Genomic DNA, 15,374 nt, shown 5'->3' with positions numbered 1-15,374 from the left:
TATTTTGTCGTGGAAAAACTGTTACAAAAACAACTGTATCTGTAGGTACAATCTCTTCCTGCTGTAAAAGTTATGTCGCCACATATTACTTTCCTAAAGCATGGGTTGTGTGTTTTTAGTATTGAGTCCTGTCAACACTGCATGATAAAATACACCGATGTCCCTCTCAAATTTTCCCAGATTTAAAAAGAAATGTTTTTTATTGAAAAGATAAGTAGTTTGCTTTGAGGAGGTTTTTATTTTATTATTATTATTGTTTTTTTTTAGCTCTTTCATGTTTTTAAATCTGCCTGACCAGTAGCAACTTACCATTTCCTCTTCGATATTTAAATATGACCATCAATCTTTTTTATTTTGAGGAACATTTTTCATTTATATTTGTGCATATCATTATTTGGTCAAATAATTATTGATTTAAAAATATGAAGGGGAAAAAATTGCAATGAAAAGTAGTACAGTAGTTTATATGGAAGCCACAACCTATAAACATTTTGCTGTTTTATTTTTATTTAGGTGTTAAAAACCATCGGTGTACGTGAGGTGTGGTTTTTCGGACTGCAGTATGTGGACACCAAAGGTTACCCCAACTGGCTAAAACTGGACAAAAAGGTAAGCACATATTTAACAAAAAAGAAAAATAGATGATTTTTCATGATATTCGGGTTATAATGAATACTAGAATAGAAATGGAAGGATCTTGGGTATAAAGTGACATTTCCAGATAAATAGCTACTTTAGTTTTTGCAACCCTGTGAACTGAAAAGTGATTTCAGTGACCTGATGTCTGCGTTTTAGTAAATCAGTAGCTACCACGCTGCTATGTGTGTATTTTACATATGTAGTGCATGGCAGCTTATTTTCAGTCGCTTCCTGACTGCATGTTATCAGCTGGAGGTAAATTATTTGAACTTTATGTAAGCCACCATTTCTTTATCTTTCTCTTTTGTAAACATTTGTTACCTGGACTACACCAGGCACTTTCTTTCTCTGAGATATGGATAATCTAACCTAACTAAAGTAAATTGGGCTGCAGATGAAGTAATGTCTGCAAAGACGCAGGACTCCAGATGTTCTGGATATAATTTGTCTATTTTGAAGCTAAATAGACCAACTAATGGTTTACTTTACGGAAAATCTCTTAATGGGTAATTCCACTGATTTTTTTAGAAATAAGAACCCATATGCAGATGGTTAATATGTGCTTAAAAACTCCATTGCGAGCCTGGCTGTTATGTAATTCAGTAATGTGCCACACAACTGCAAAAAGTTGGTCAATAAGTTTGCATTAGTCAGTTTGAGGTTAATGTCCTCTCTGCATCACATGCTAACCTCTGTTTGCTAAGTTTAGAAGTCGCCTCTCAGCATTTTACTATCAAAAACAAGGGTCACGGAGAGACGCATAGAAAAAGAGAATGGGTTGTTTGCATCAGTCAGCAGCAGGAAGCTGTTCCCAGGGTGCTAACTGGGCGCTGCAGCTAATCAGCACAATAAAAAGTTCAAACTGGAACATTCCTGGTTTTAAGCCATCAATCAAGAGTGCTTGGTTCCTGTTTTGTATTTAGAGAAAGGAGGACATTGTGAAAATGTTCACTGAGCTGGCAGTTGTGAAAGTTGACTTCCAATGAAAGGGAAGCTAGACTCCTTAATTGATGAATTAAGTACACGATACTACAATGATTCAGTTGATTTCCAGCTTCTACAGGTAATGAAATGTCTTGTGGAAGAGCAACAAGTGTCTGAACAGCTCTCTAGTAGATTTTAGGTTTCTTTACTGCAGACTCTATCGGATATTCTTCTGCGATTGATAATTGAAATCATTCCCACCACTATGTGTCATCATGATGTGTTTATGCACGTAATGGTTTACAAGAAGGTCAGAAAGTTATATTTTGGTCTCGTCTGACCAGATCAGTGTCTTTCCACAGACTGCAAGCAGGCTCACTTCTAGCTTTTTACGGCTAACTGAGCTTTTCAATCCCCTACAGGTGTCATCTCAAGATGTGAAGAAGGACAACCCACTACAGTTTAAGTTTCGGGCCAAGTTCTTCCCTGAGGACGTTTCTGAGGAACTGATTCAGGAAGTCACCCAGAAGCTCTTCTTCCTGCAAGTAAAAGAGGGCATCCTTGGCGACGAGATCTACTGTCCACCAGAGACCGCAGTCCTGCTGGCCTCCTACGCAGTCCAGGCCAAGTTTGGTGACTACGACAAAGAAGTCCACCGGCCTGGATATCTGGTCAATGAACGCATGCTGCCTCAGAGGTAAGATGTGCGACGTTGTTTTCTTCTAGATTTGAATAATTGGCATATTCTTATTATTATTTTTGCACTCCACTTTAACTGGTAATTTTACAAAGAAGAAGAAGTACTATTAGCGGGGTAATTACCAAAAAATGTTTTTTACAATCCAGTTGTGTAACATTAGTTTTGGTTATGCAGCACAGCAAATTACTGGATTTTCTTCGTGATTGCTGCTGAGATGTAAATAAGTGTTTTAATTATGTGTGTTTAGAGTCATGGAGCAGCACAAGTTATCCAAAGAACAGTGGGAGGAACGAATCCAGGTGTGGCACGAGGAGCACTCTGGGATGTTGAGGTGAGTTATTAAACTCAGTTTGTGTTGATAATTTTAAACTCTGCTGTGAGAAGTGCAGTGGCTGATTGGGCCGATCGTTTCCTGATCGTCTTGCAGGGAGGACGCCATGTTGGAGTACCTAAAGATTTCTCAGGACCTGGAAATGTACGGAGTCAACTACTTTGACATTAAGAATAAGAAGGGAACAGAGCTGAGGCTGGGAGTGGACGCACTGGGTCTCAACATTTATGAGAAGGATGACAAGTAAGCATTTTGTTATTTATAAGATTACTTATTCCAAAAGTAAAAATACTTTTGGTGTTTCTTTATATTCTGACCTACAGTTTGGTTGTACAAAGCTAAACTTCTTGGCCAGATGTATGTTGACTGGAATCTCTTTTAGTCCTGTTGAATTAGGACTGTAATGTCAAATGGTTGTTTGTCTGTTATTCTTTAAATTCTTAATAGACTTTTATGATATATTTCTGGTTTTAATTAATTAATTTTAATAGTTGATTTCTGGTCTCTTCTTATTAGCAGGTCAAAACTTTACAAAAACAGTTTTTGCCAATTCAACATAACACACATAAATTATTGCCATTTATCATACGTTTAATACCGTTTCTGCTCTCAGCGACCATTACATCTTAATACGAGGAGCAGATTTAATGTCATACAAAACTGTCTTTAGCACACTAATAACTTTCTTTTAAGCAACTTTTTATATCTGTTCTTGCTTGGAACAGATATAAAACTTTTTGTGCATTTGTATTAGGAGTTGAGTACTGTTTTCTAAATCTATTGGAGAAATGTTTAAAATAAATTTAAAAGTATTAAAGTTTCTTTGTTCTGAGGAGCAGTTAATTGCTTAAACACACATATACTGAATTAAAAAACAGGTAAACATAGATGGTAAAGTCTCCTTCTTAACACAATAATGAATCTGAAACACTAAAGATGTTAAGTCTGAAGCGATCGCTGCATGATTAGGCCTTTGCTGGCTGCATTGCACAGATATTTTATTGGTGGTGATAATCAGTCTAGAAGTTGTTGGCTCTTTCAGTTTCAGGTTGAATTGTCGTTCTTTATGTTGAATTTTCAGAGGAATAAACATGTTTCCTGTCAATTAGATTTTATTAGGTGTGTTCACATTTATTATTTTAATTCTCTATAAAAGAATGTGTTAATCCATATACACAACTATCAGTAGTGCAATTATTTAATTGTGGTGGATTATTAGAGCCTTTAATAGTCACGTAATCATAGTTTCAATTAGATTTAAGCTGCAGATGTTTCACGACAAAGGCATTTATCATGATTTTCGCCTGACTCAGGCCGAGCTCTTCCCACTTAAAACACTAAGATAAACTTGCTGAACCAGGTTCACATCTGCCAGCAGTCAACACTTACTTTTCCTGTTCGAGAGTAAGAAATGAAAATATTCCTTTCATCTTTGAAGGGTTTCTGGGGCCTACATGTGTAGATTGCTGCTCACATCCCACAGAGATCAGATTTTTATGTGCACCTTATTTACAGAGCAGTACAGTGTGGGGGATTATCACCCTGTGTATTTGGTGAATTAAATTCAGACAGATCCTGTCCTCTGTGGGATTAGTGGAGTGAAGTGCACCGTGTTAAAGTAGCTCTTCGTCCCAGGTGACTTGCCTTTCAGTCACTGACCTTATACTGGAAATGCTGCCAGCTCTGCTGTAGATTAGAGTCCATCTTGTGTTAAAGTGGCTCCTCTGGTAGCTTCCAGACCAGCCTGCTGCTGGTGGAAGAAACAAGCGCAGAACATTTTGGTAATGTTAAGGTTAAGCCACCCACCTGCTTCATACTAAGAACTTTAATTGAGGCTTCACTGCTGAATTCTTTGTCTTTTTAAATTACTGAGTGAGTATTTAGGAAGATCCAATTTGTAATTTATTATGACTGTGATTGTAAAGCATTCAGGAACAGGACCTTGTGTGTGTGTGTGTGTGTGTGTGTGTTTCTGAACGTCTTGTCCTGATGAGCAAAGAAAGGCCTCTCCTCTGCGCTGCCCTCTGCTGTAACCATGCCAACACTGACTGGTTTTTCAAGCTTTGCGGCACTTAAGAATGTGAGGCTGAACTGTAGCACAGTCTTTCCCAATGAGGGCGACCGACCCACAATGCAACAGTGCAGCCAAGGCTTCACTGAGGTATAGCCTGGAGCAAAAGGTTTAACTCCTTATGCTCCTGAAGTACATAAAAAAAATCTTCTGCTCTATAAATTAAAACCTGCAGAGATTAATATATCACATTACTTGTGGTTATTTTGAAACATTTCTCATGATTTGTAAATCTTAGCATCTTTCAGGATGGGAAAGTTAGACGAATCCTAAGATAAGATCTTAAACATTCTTTGAAGATATTTTGTTTTAAAAAAATATACAGAACAAAACAAATGGCTTTAAGGACCATATTTTATTTTTTATTTTGAAGGAGACATTAGATTCTCAGGGTATGACGACCCTTGACCCTTATTTTTTTTAACAGAACCTTTTTATTAGTTTGTTGTCCTTTGAGAAATTTGTAACAAGTATAAAGTATAATAAAATTTTATTTTAAATGAGAAATTATTATTCCAGTGGTAACGCAAAAATGTATGAGTGACTGGCAGTGCACAGCAACAAGTGGAGGAGGGGCACTACTGTGTTACTCTATAGGCATATTTTAGCACTTTTTTTCCCCTGTACTGGTTACCTTTCTATAACTACTTTTTCTCATCTTGTCTAAAACCTGGCTGTTTAACTGAGATATGTTCCTGACTCCAAGCAGCAGGAGTGAAAAACATTAATCAGTCAATCAATCAAAGTTTATTTGGACAGCACATTTCAGCAACAAGGCAGTTAAAAGTGCTTTATATCATAAAAACATCATAAACGCATAATTTCGTCAACAATTCTGAAAGCCAGTAACAGAAATTGCATTTTGTCAAGTGGCATTAAGTAACATTAATAACAGCTGAATAATTGTTTACTTTCATCTTGGAATATAACACCTGTAAATCTTCCAACTGTACAAAGAGTCTGCAATTTAAAGATTGTATTTTAAATAAAATCTGTAACACACTGGTACTCGGCATGGCTTGCTGGCTTCAAATGTTTGCAAACAAAAATACTGAAATTGATTAAATGTAACAGAAACTTTGATCTGTAAAGAAGAACAAACTGGAGATGACTAAAACAAAACTTCACCAAGTAAAAAATGCTTACTGTTTGTATATATAAAAGCCCTGCCTTTAAGTTCAGGTTACATCCAGTAAGTCTTACCCTATTGCCAGGAATATTTCTCAGGTAGATTATTACCATTTTAATCTGATTTTGTCCTTGTTTCTGCACTCAAAGTGACAGAAGCCATCCTGCTCCTGTAAAAGGTTAAACTGCTGGAGAAAACTTTCTTTCAACCATAGCGATTCCTGGAAAAAGTTTAACTCTACATTTATTTTCACAGTGCGAAATTATATTCCGGCAATAAACACTGAAGTTTGCCATGCTTGTTTTAACCGAGCACCTCTGCTTGAACTGCATTTTATTATTCTTAAAATTAGTCATATTTGCATTCTAATACCCATATATCTAAAGATTGTTACTGATTGATACAGAGGTATAGATTAACAAAATCTTTTTTTACAAATGCCAGTTCTCTAGAGCACACTCCGATTGATAGAGCACATCTAATAAACCACACGGCTCCGATGGGAAATATTCAGCAGATAACAGCACATTGTTTTCTCAATTCCACAAGCATGTGTCAGGGTCAACGATGGAGTGAAATTCCAGTTCAGGGAGTTTCATGGCAGCAAGTTTGGCTGCATGCTCAGCTGCTGCTTTAACAGATTACAGCACTATCGCCTCGGCCCTGTTGACAGCGCCGCTCTGCATTGTATGGAGCGAGACGGGCAGCGGCTCAGTTTTGTCTGGGACAACAGCACAGTGAGCCACCACACCCCAGATTTATCCCCTGAGCCAGGAGATTAGACTGAAAGCGGTTTGTAGCTGTGGACTGATTTGACTTTAGGGAAGTAACTAGAAGAATTGTTAGTTTTTATGCATATAGATGACCGATGGTTCCTTCTGATAGCAGCGTGTCCCAATTATTGTTCTTGGCGTACAACAACTTAACATGCCAATGTTCAACAACTGTACTCATCTAGACTGTGAGTTTTTAAACCATGCTCAATTAATACTAAGAGGCCCAGAGGTGAATAGTGGTTTAGCAGAAATGTTTTTCAGAAGATTTTAAGCAATCTGAAATCTTAACCATCTAATAATCAAGACAGAAACATTTAATTTCCGGTTCTTGACTGTAGGAATTTGGTGATATGATAGTCATAAAAGTAACAACAAAGTACTTACTACTTCTTTCCAGTCTTTCTGTCTAAGCAACTGAATGGCTATGGCTGCATGTCACTGCTCCACAAACACAACTGTGAAATATTCTTCTATAGGACACGGTCACATAAAGAAGTTTGATCTGTTAAGGCACATTATCAATTTATTGTTGTTTATTGATGCTCATATGAAAAATTCCAACAATTCTGGTGATTTTATTTTATCTTTTGTTTAAAAATGATAAATGATACAATAAACGCCCGTCCCAGCTTGACTGATTGTGCGCACCCTCCTATTCTATTTCCTCATCTCAAATTTTGTACCGAATGTAAACAGAGAGGATCATATTCCAGAAATTTTACCGTATTGTTTTTCACCGACTTCTCTGTAATGGTGATAAGCCAAAATAACTGCTTAAACTTCAAGAAGGTGGACATTGTTATAAATGGAACAACCATATCATCTGACTTTTCTGACATGCTATTAAAAAAATAAAATGAAATAATTTATGACTACATCCAAAAGGTTCATTTTTTAAATTTATGTATTTATTTGCAATAATTTATTTGATTTCTTCTTCAGATTGACGCCAAAGATTGGCTTTCCTTGGAGTGAGATCAGAAACATTTCCTTCAATGACAAGAAGTTCATCATCAAGCCTATAGACAAAAAATCTCCAGTGAGTAAAATGTCATGGGCATCATTTCTACTTTAATTTTTCAACATTAGAATCCGTTTTTTTTACACCACTTTTTACTATTCCCTCATTTAAAGAACTTTTGTTATAACCTAAGTAGCGATGTAAGATTGATTAAATTTTTCTCAATTTCTTTCCTCCCCAAACTTTCAGGACTTTGTGTTTTATGCCCCGAGACTGAGGATCAACAAAAGCATCCTGCACCTGTGCATGGGCAACCATGACCTCTACATGCGTCGTCGTAAGCCCGACACAATCGAGGTGCAGCAGATGAAGGCTCAGGCAATGGAGGAGAAGCAGATGAAACAGAAGGAGAGGTACAGACGAGCTTGAATGAATGAAGGAAGGAAGGATTAATATACTGTATTAATCCTGAAAAAATCAGACTTTAGGATTGGTCAAAAACTGAATCATTTCTGGTTTGATTAAAGTTTTTAATATTAGTTCTGTATTTAAGTAAATTAAGGGTTGTTAGTAGGATGTAATTGGATTATCTTCACTGATTCTTGTATTAATTTTAAGTTTAACAGTTTGAAATCTACTTGATGCCGTGTCTGCTTTCTGACTAAATCCATGCTGCAGTCAAACTAGGCAAAACGAGCAGCAGAGTTGGTGACATGGTTGGAGCATCCGGTGCAGGTCCACCAGGTTCCGAAACAGCTTTTTCCCACTTGCCATCAGACTGCTGAACTCTTAACTGGACTGCACTCAAAATCTGGTCTCCACTTTATACCTTGCACATGTACAGAGCTAAATAACTTATATTTTACTGTCATTCCTGCACTTTATATTCTATATTTATATTTATATTCATATTTTATACTGTATTTTATTTTATTCTGGAGTAACCTCACAACATTGAAAGCTCAAAACATTGTCCTGAGCCGTATGCAACGAAATTTTGTTCTGTATACACCCTGTGCATGCAAAATGACAATAAAGTCAGTCTAAGTCTAAGTCTAAGTCTAAGTTAGCGCATTAGCATTAGCTTCCGCCAAATGCTGTTTGTGTAGTGCTTTAGCACAAGCCCAACTAATGTTTATAATTTGTGCTGTAGGGTTACCACAACTAAATTGGAAACCTCTAAATTGGAAACTAAATTCCTCTCCAAATGTAGGAGCACTGAACAGAGGAAATATGACTGTGGTCCCAGCCACAGCTGTCAGCTTGCGGTCTGTCCACACAGCTGTTTAAACATCATGATGCAACACAACACAGATGAGACAATGACATTCAAAAGAAAAACCATGAAAGACAAGAGGACTGGTTCTCAAACAGTAGCTCTCGGCAGGCTGTACGAGTTTTGGCTGCTGGGAAACGATGGAAGAAAGTTCAGGAAGAGTTGCTTTAAAACATACCGGGAGATATCTGCTTTTGCTAAAGAAATAGAGAGCTGAAATAATTCAAGACATGGAAAGCAGAAGTAATAAGTTTTGTGTTGATATCAAATATTTATGATGTGAATAAATTGTGAAATAAGCATTATAAAGATCTTTGTTGGGCATTGCTGCTTAAAACTTTTTAAGGTGGTTTCTCTTGATGTTGTTCCAAAAATAAATTTTATTTGTCATAAAAAAATGACATCAAACATATTTTCACAAAGTAGAACCAAAACATTGAATATTTGTCAAAATTATTTGACTGTGAAGTTGAGTAATTTCTACTAATCAGTTAGGATGTTAATGAAGCAGATCAACTTTTTTTATGCTCAAAACATTTAAAAGTTTGCATCTTGGCCTGTATTTCTAGAACCATCCATTAACAGATGGCACAGCTTTTTGAGCCAAAGCAATCTTCAAAATAATATGATTATTATTTATGCCTCATGCCAAACGATTAAACTGTAAATAAGAATATTACACAGATGCAACATTAGCTAATTAAACCTGCTGTTCATAGTCCTGATTAGAGTACATCATGCTGCTTTTTAGGAGCAATTTCTCTGCATACTTTGGCATTCTGTCATAAACAGTACTGTCATATTTATGGGAACTGTGTTGCCAGACGACTGTAAACTGACATCAACCTCTGTGCAAAGCAAATATTATTTGCATGAGGATTATTTTAGACTTTGTAGCCACAAAAGATGCAGGGATGGATACCTATTTTTAGCTTTTGTATTTTGTCACCATCACAAAGCTTATATAAAGGCAAACAATGTAGCTTGCTTTTTGATGGACCAGAAAAGAATAATTCATAGCTGTGAAGTTGAATGAAAAGGATATTTTTCATGTTATTTTACAAAATATGTTTAGAAAAGTACATTTATAATCAGCTCATGTCACTCTGATACCCTTTAGTAAATAAAAATAGAGCATGTAATTTATTAGCATTCATAGCATCCACCAGGTTGGCTTTATGACCTCTCTGTTCTGTCTCCAGGGCTCATTTGGAGAATGAGAAGAAGAAAAGGGAAGCCATCGAGAGGGAGAAGGAGCAGATGGAGCGGGAGAAGCAGGAACTCATGATGAGACTCTACCAGTTTGAGGAGAAGACTAAAAAGGCAGAGAAAGGTGAGTTAAAGGGGTCTGTGGCTCATCAAGCCTTTCCTTAAATCTGACAGGATATAAAGAGTCTATCTGCTGGAAATAGTTGAAATGACGGCACACTTGTAATTATGCATGTGTGTACTGTAAACACCAGGCCAACAGGTTATTCTGTTTGTGTCGGTAACTTCTTGTATAAATAGCAGCATGAAGAAAGTGCCGTCAGATTTACGCGCTGTTCCTCTTTATTTTATTTAACTCCTAAAACTTAATAATTTTAGATTTAAAATGATTACCTTTTTAAGTGACACAATAAGGATGTGAAATCGATGAAGAACAAGAAATTCGTTAGTTTCATCTCAGTTTGACTACAAGGAGAAGATGTCCCACTTTTCTTGTTGTTGGCACAGGCTCATCAGATCTGCATGTGACTCCCTGTTTTTGTTTCCTTCTCATAAAGCAGCTCATAAAAACTAATGACATTTACTTTCAACTTTTATCTAGGCCAAGGAATAATTTGACTTCCTACTGTGGGAAATCTACTGGTTGTAACTGGTGTTTATCTAGAGCAGGGTCCAATCCTGACGGGTCAGTGTCTTGCAGTATTTAGATATTTCCCTGGTCTGACAGACCTGAATCAAACCACTTTTTATTTTGTATTTATGTAAAAAAGCACAAATCCTTTTTTCACTTTTGTTTACTTCATGATCACCATCAGTATCAGCCAATGGCCGGAGCTAAGACTGCTTTGAGTTTGTATTTGAATAATAAACTTTAAATTATTTTTTGGTGTAATATAGTGCAGAACTTGTGAAATGACAAAACACATAAATCAAATTGGGATCAATTTATTTAATACTATTTACTGTATTTTTTAAAGTCAAATTTAACTTTTACAAATACAAATGACTAATAACTTTTTTATTATATTCATTATCAGGGATGTTTTGAACATGCTTTGACAGCTGATGAGTTATAAACTGTTCTGTCTTCTGCATAGAAATGTGATTTAGTGAGTCTGATAAATATTACATTATCAAAAGTTTTCTCAGATTTATTTTGGTATTTTTACATCCTATTAAATTAGTGACAATTTGCCTAAATGTTGATTACTACCACAATCAATGGAATAAAGTAAAACATTTTCTGAGTAGGCTTCTCCATAATTCTTTGTAAATCCATAATTACCAGGAGATACACAGCCATATGCAATATTTCATTATGTGGGTATGAAATGGTTTGTTTATGCAAACAAAATGCAAGTAGCCTGAGATTAATGGCGACACATGAGCATAAACTGGTGAACGTGCATATTGAGTCAGAGCCTCAGATGAAGCTACTTTAATTCAACTAAGACTGCGATGTATGCAAACTATTTTAAGATATATTTCTTATTCTATATTTACAATAATCACAAAGCTTAACAAACATAAGATGAAGCCCCACTGATGAAATGGAAACAGGGTTAAGATGACAGTCCAGTAAAACATGACTTGATTAAATGTTTACTATTCTGTAATGAAGGTACAGATATACTTATACTGATATGAGAGGAAATTAAACGTCTCAGTAGGAGCTAAGACATGTTCTGATAAACTTTTATCTTCCACTGTTGAGGAAAACAAAGTCACAGTTAGAACATCAAGTTTAATATTTTACTTTACTGATGTTCAAAAAAGAAGGGAAAACTATGTAACAATGCAAAACTTGTAAGCTGCCTTGAATATAGCATGTATTGATCCGCACCTGAAAGTAGTCCCCAACAAATGCGGAGGTTGCCATATATAAGGTTTCCAGCATGTAAAGGTTGAGGTGCATCAGCAAGAGATTGTCTGGAAACAAGTAAAGTGGAAAATTTTTAAATTAAGTGCTTTGGTATGGTTTCAAATGACATTTTGTTACCTAAATTTACAACTTTAGTTTAAATGATTTAGACACTAATTCAGTTTCTGTTGATGCAATTTAAATATTTTTTTTTACTTTGTCAAGTATCTGTCACGTTTCTTGTAAAAAAAAAAGTAAAAATAAATAAAATGCAGATTTGATAAGATGTGGCTTAAAAACAGGGATCTCAATAGTATACAAAGACCATGGTTAAGCTTACAATTTAACATGAGAATTTGTAGCGGTCACTGGCCAAAGTTGAAATATACCAACTTAAGTTGACGAATTATATTTATTTATTAAATAAGGAAGCCAAATACAACTTAAGTTAATGTAGTTGTCCATAATTGTGAAAAAGCTTTTAAGTGGTTTTAAAAATGTAACTTATTGAAACTTGAAGAAAGTAAGTTTTTGATTTGAAATTTTCTGTCACTCCAAAATCTTCGCTCATGTGAGATTAAGTGCATAAAGCTGTCCCTCCTCTGCCTGTTAGATTTGCAGGACCAGCTTCAGAGAGCCATGATGCTGGAGCAGGAGCGGAGGAGGGCGGAGGAGGAGGCTGCGCGTCTGGAGGCAGAACGTCAGGCTGCCCTGCTGGCTAAAGAGGAGCTGGCCCGCCAGGCTGAGAGTCAGCTGAAGACCCAGGAGCAGCTGGTTAGTGCTTTAATGACGCCACGTTTTGATTCAAAGGGGACAAAATTCATATTTTTGCGCCTTCTTTGTACGTCAGTTTGCATCATTACTGCTTCTAAAAATAGCCCAAGTGTTTAAAAAATACACAGAGGTGTTTTTTTGTCAACAAATTAATGCTTTTTAATGTCTGGAAAATTAGCAAAAACCTTCCAAATGTAGCATCACAAATCAGCAGGTACTGTCCCTCGCCTAGCAACCCCAGCTAAGCCCAGCCCATTACCTAGCAACCCAAGCTGAGCTCCAGCACTTTTAGACATCTGGTTTTACGCTGTATTCACTGTACAATGGCTGCTGGAAAAGCCAAATGTTTTGTTAACTTACCATTTAGAAACCACTTGCTGCATTTTTGTTGCTTGTGCAGGAGGCTACACTTCTGCTTTTCAGAGATATGTGACTATATAATCGCACCTCTGTTAACAGCCATTTTTACGTACAAGTGTAAATGTTGAGTTGGGGTCAAGCCCAGTAGCAACTCATTTGGATTTAAAGTGACTAGATGCCCTAAAACAACTCAAAATAGACAGAACTGGACAAAATAAAATCTCATTTTACAGGAATGATTTTGTGGTTTGTAAAGCAAGGACCCTTACCTGCTATTGACCAACCAGTGAACTTTTCCCAGTTGCTTGTGAACATTTTGCCTGCTACATTGCTTCTTTGTAGCTACAGCGAATAAAGAATACACTTGTACAATGTATTAAAATCAGTTTCATAAATCTTTAATCTTTAATATAGAATTTTGCTTTGCCCTGCAAGCGCCAACAAAGAGTAGTTTCCAATCAAACGGTAAGTTTTGGGGCATTTCCCTAACCCAGAATGCAACCCTTGAAACACGACTGAGTTTAATGGTGCACCTGTGGTAGTGTTCAAGTAAACCATTCTCTTAAGAAATACTTGTGGCGCTGGAGCAAACTTTGAACAGCTGTAAATTGTTGACAACCTCTTGAACAAGACTGACCGTCCAGATCACACATGTTTGGAGGGTCAAGCAGAAAAACAAGGTGAGCATTCCTCTACTCGCTCCAGATCTCGTACTGACTGGACCTGAAGTATTTAGGTTTCGTCATCTTTGTTTTGAATATTTGAAAGCAGATGATGATCTGCCTTCGCTGAATTTTCCTTTAACAAAGCTCACGTCTTGTTGCTTCACAGCGGGATAAAGTAAGACAGACAGAGCAGCGACAGAAACTATTTAATGCTGATCTCACTTTGCTGCGTTAAAAAAAAACAAAACAAGCTCAGCTTGTCTGAAGGAATGCGTCACAACACCTGCAGGGTCGGGGCGCTTCTTCAGTGCGCAGCGTGCTTTTCCACTTCTGTCTCAGCTTTTAAAATTACGACAACATTAAGGATTGTGGTTTACTCCTATCTTGTAGTTGATACAAGACAGGAGTAGATGAGTCTACCTCTGCCTCTATCTTGTAAAGTAGAGGCAGATCTTAAAATGTTTCTATATGAAATGTCTACCTCTACCTTTAACATTAAATCTTACAATTTAATGTTAAAGGTAGTTATCTGTTATTTAAATTTACAGGCATTGAAGCTGTTTAAGATTTTAAGTGAAATAAAAATAACCGACTACATTCAATCAATAATACAAAAAAAACGTCTCGTCTAAGATATGAATTATTCATTTTGTTCTGGACTGCTGCCAAACATCGCCATCCTTGTTTGGATTTGATTTGCATGTCTTTAATAAAATCTGTCCTGTTTTCAGGCTTCTGAGCTGGCGGAGCACTCAGCCAAGATCGCGCTGCTGGAGGAGGCGAGAAGACGCAAGGAGGAGGAGGCTCGTACATGGCAGAACAGGGTGAGAGTTTGAACTGAAATGTGTAGCTGTCTACTTCCTGTCGCAGTAGATAAATGTAGAACATCACAGCACTATAAGTCAGCTTAAATTGAAAAAGAAGGAGACCGATGAAGACATATTTGACCCTTTTTGTTTGTTCAGGCCGTAGAGGCTCAAGACGATCTGATTAAGACCAAGGAGGAGCTGCACATGGTGCTGACGGTGCCCCCGCCTCCACCGCCTCCTCCAGGGTACAACCACCGGGATGACAACAGCGACAGCGAGGACAACAACAGCACGAACAGCACCGACCTGGCGATAGACGACTTCAACGACCACCGCAAGGAGGAGGAGCGTCTGACTGAGGTCGAGAAGAACGAGCGCGTCCAGAAGCAGCTCAAGGTGAGGAAAAAAAAAATCAGACAGGAACAAAATGAACAAACTAAAATTTATGTAGATTTACGCTATGGCAATGAAGCTGGCATATTAATGATGGTTCTCTATATTAATTCATGTGTGAAAAAAGTCTAATAGTCTGACATAATGCCACTTTTAATATAAAATACACAGCTTTAATTAAACCTTTATATACAATATTCAAGAGACAATTTAAAATAGTTTATTTGTTTAATACTATCTAACAAAAAGGGACTTTACATCACATTTTTGTGCCAGTCCAATTTAACCAAAACCAGTCTGATGTTGATGAGAGCGTTGAACCTCAGACCAGTAATTACACTTTGAATGCTATTTAGTCACCTAAAATCTAATGGAACAATGCAACTGTAACAAACTTGAAATAAAATCTTGACTTCTATGTTCTCATTGAATATTAAAATTCAAACTTAAGGTCTATTGAGGGATTTCAGAAGATGGGATCCATTAGACCCCCAAG

The 15,374-nt window shown here is 36.8% G+C and overlaps 1 protein-coding gene across 1 annotated transcript in view; it reads left to right on the top strand.

Annotated features, from left to right (window-relative positions):
• Window positions 1-15,374, top strand: part of ezrb (ezrin b) — a 34,785-nt gene that overhangs the window by 17,585 nt on the left and 1,826 nt on the right. The window contains exons 4-13 of the mRNA XM_028040158.1: window positions 514-609; window positions 1,986-2,260; window positions 2,511-2,594; window positions 2,691-2,837; window positions 7,513-7,609; window positions 7,781-7,944; window positions 10,010-10,140; window positions 12,491-12,651; window positions 14,408-14,500; window positions 14,642-14,881. Of these exons, the coding sequence (XP_027895959.1) occupies window positions 514-609; window positions 1,986-2,260; window positions 2,511-2,594; window positions 2,691-2,837; window positions 7,513-7,609; window positions 7,781-7,944; window positions 10,010-10,140; window positions 12,491-12,651; window positions 14,408-14,500; window positions 14,642-14,881 (1,488 nt within the window). The remainder of the gene's footprint in view (window positions 1-513; window positions 610-1,985; window positions 2,261-2,510; window positions 2,595-2,690; window positions 2,838-7,512; window positions 7,610-7,780; window positions 7,945-10,009; window positions 10,141-12,490; window positions 12,652-14,407; window positions 14,501-14,641; window positions 14,882-15,374) is intronic.

The sequence above is a fragment of the Xiphophorus couchianus genome, chromosome 15, assembly GCF_001444195.1.
Source record: "Xiphophorus couchianus chromosome 15, X_couchianus-1.0, whole genome shotgun sequence".
NCBI classification, from domain to species: Eukaryota; Metazoa; Chordata; class Actinopteri; order Cyprinodontiformes; family Poeciliidae; genus Xiphophorus; species Xiphophorus couchianus.
The sequence above is the reverse complement of the archived record's forward strand: the minus strand, read 5'-3'. Positions and strand labels throughout refer to the sequence as shown.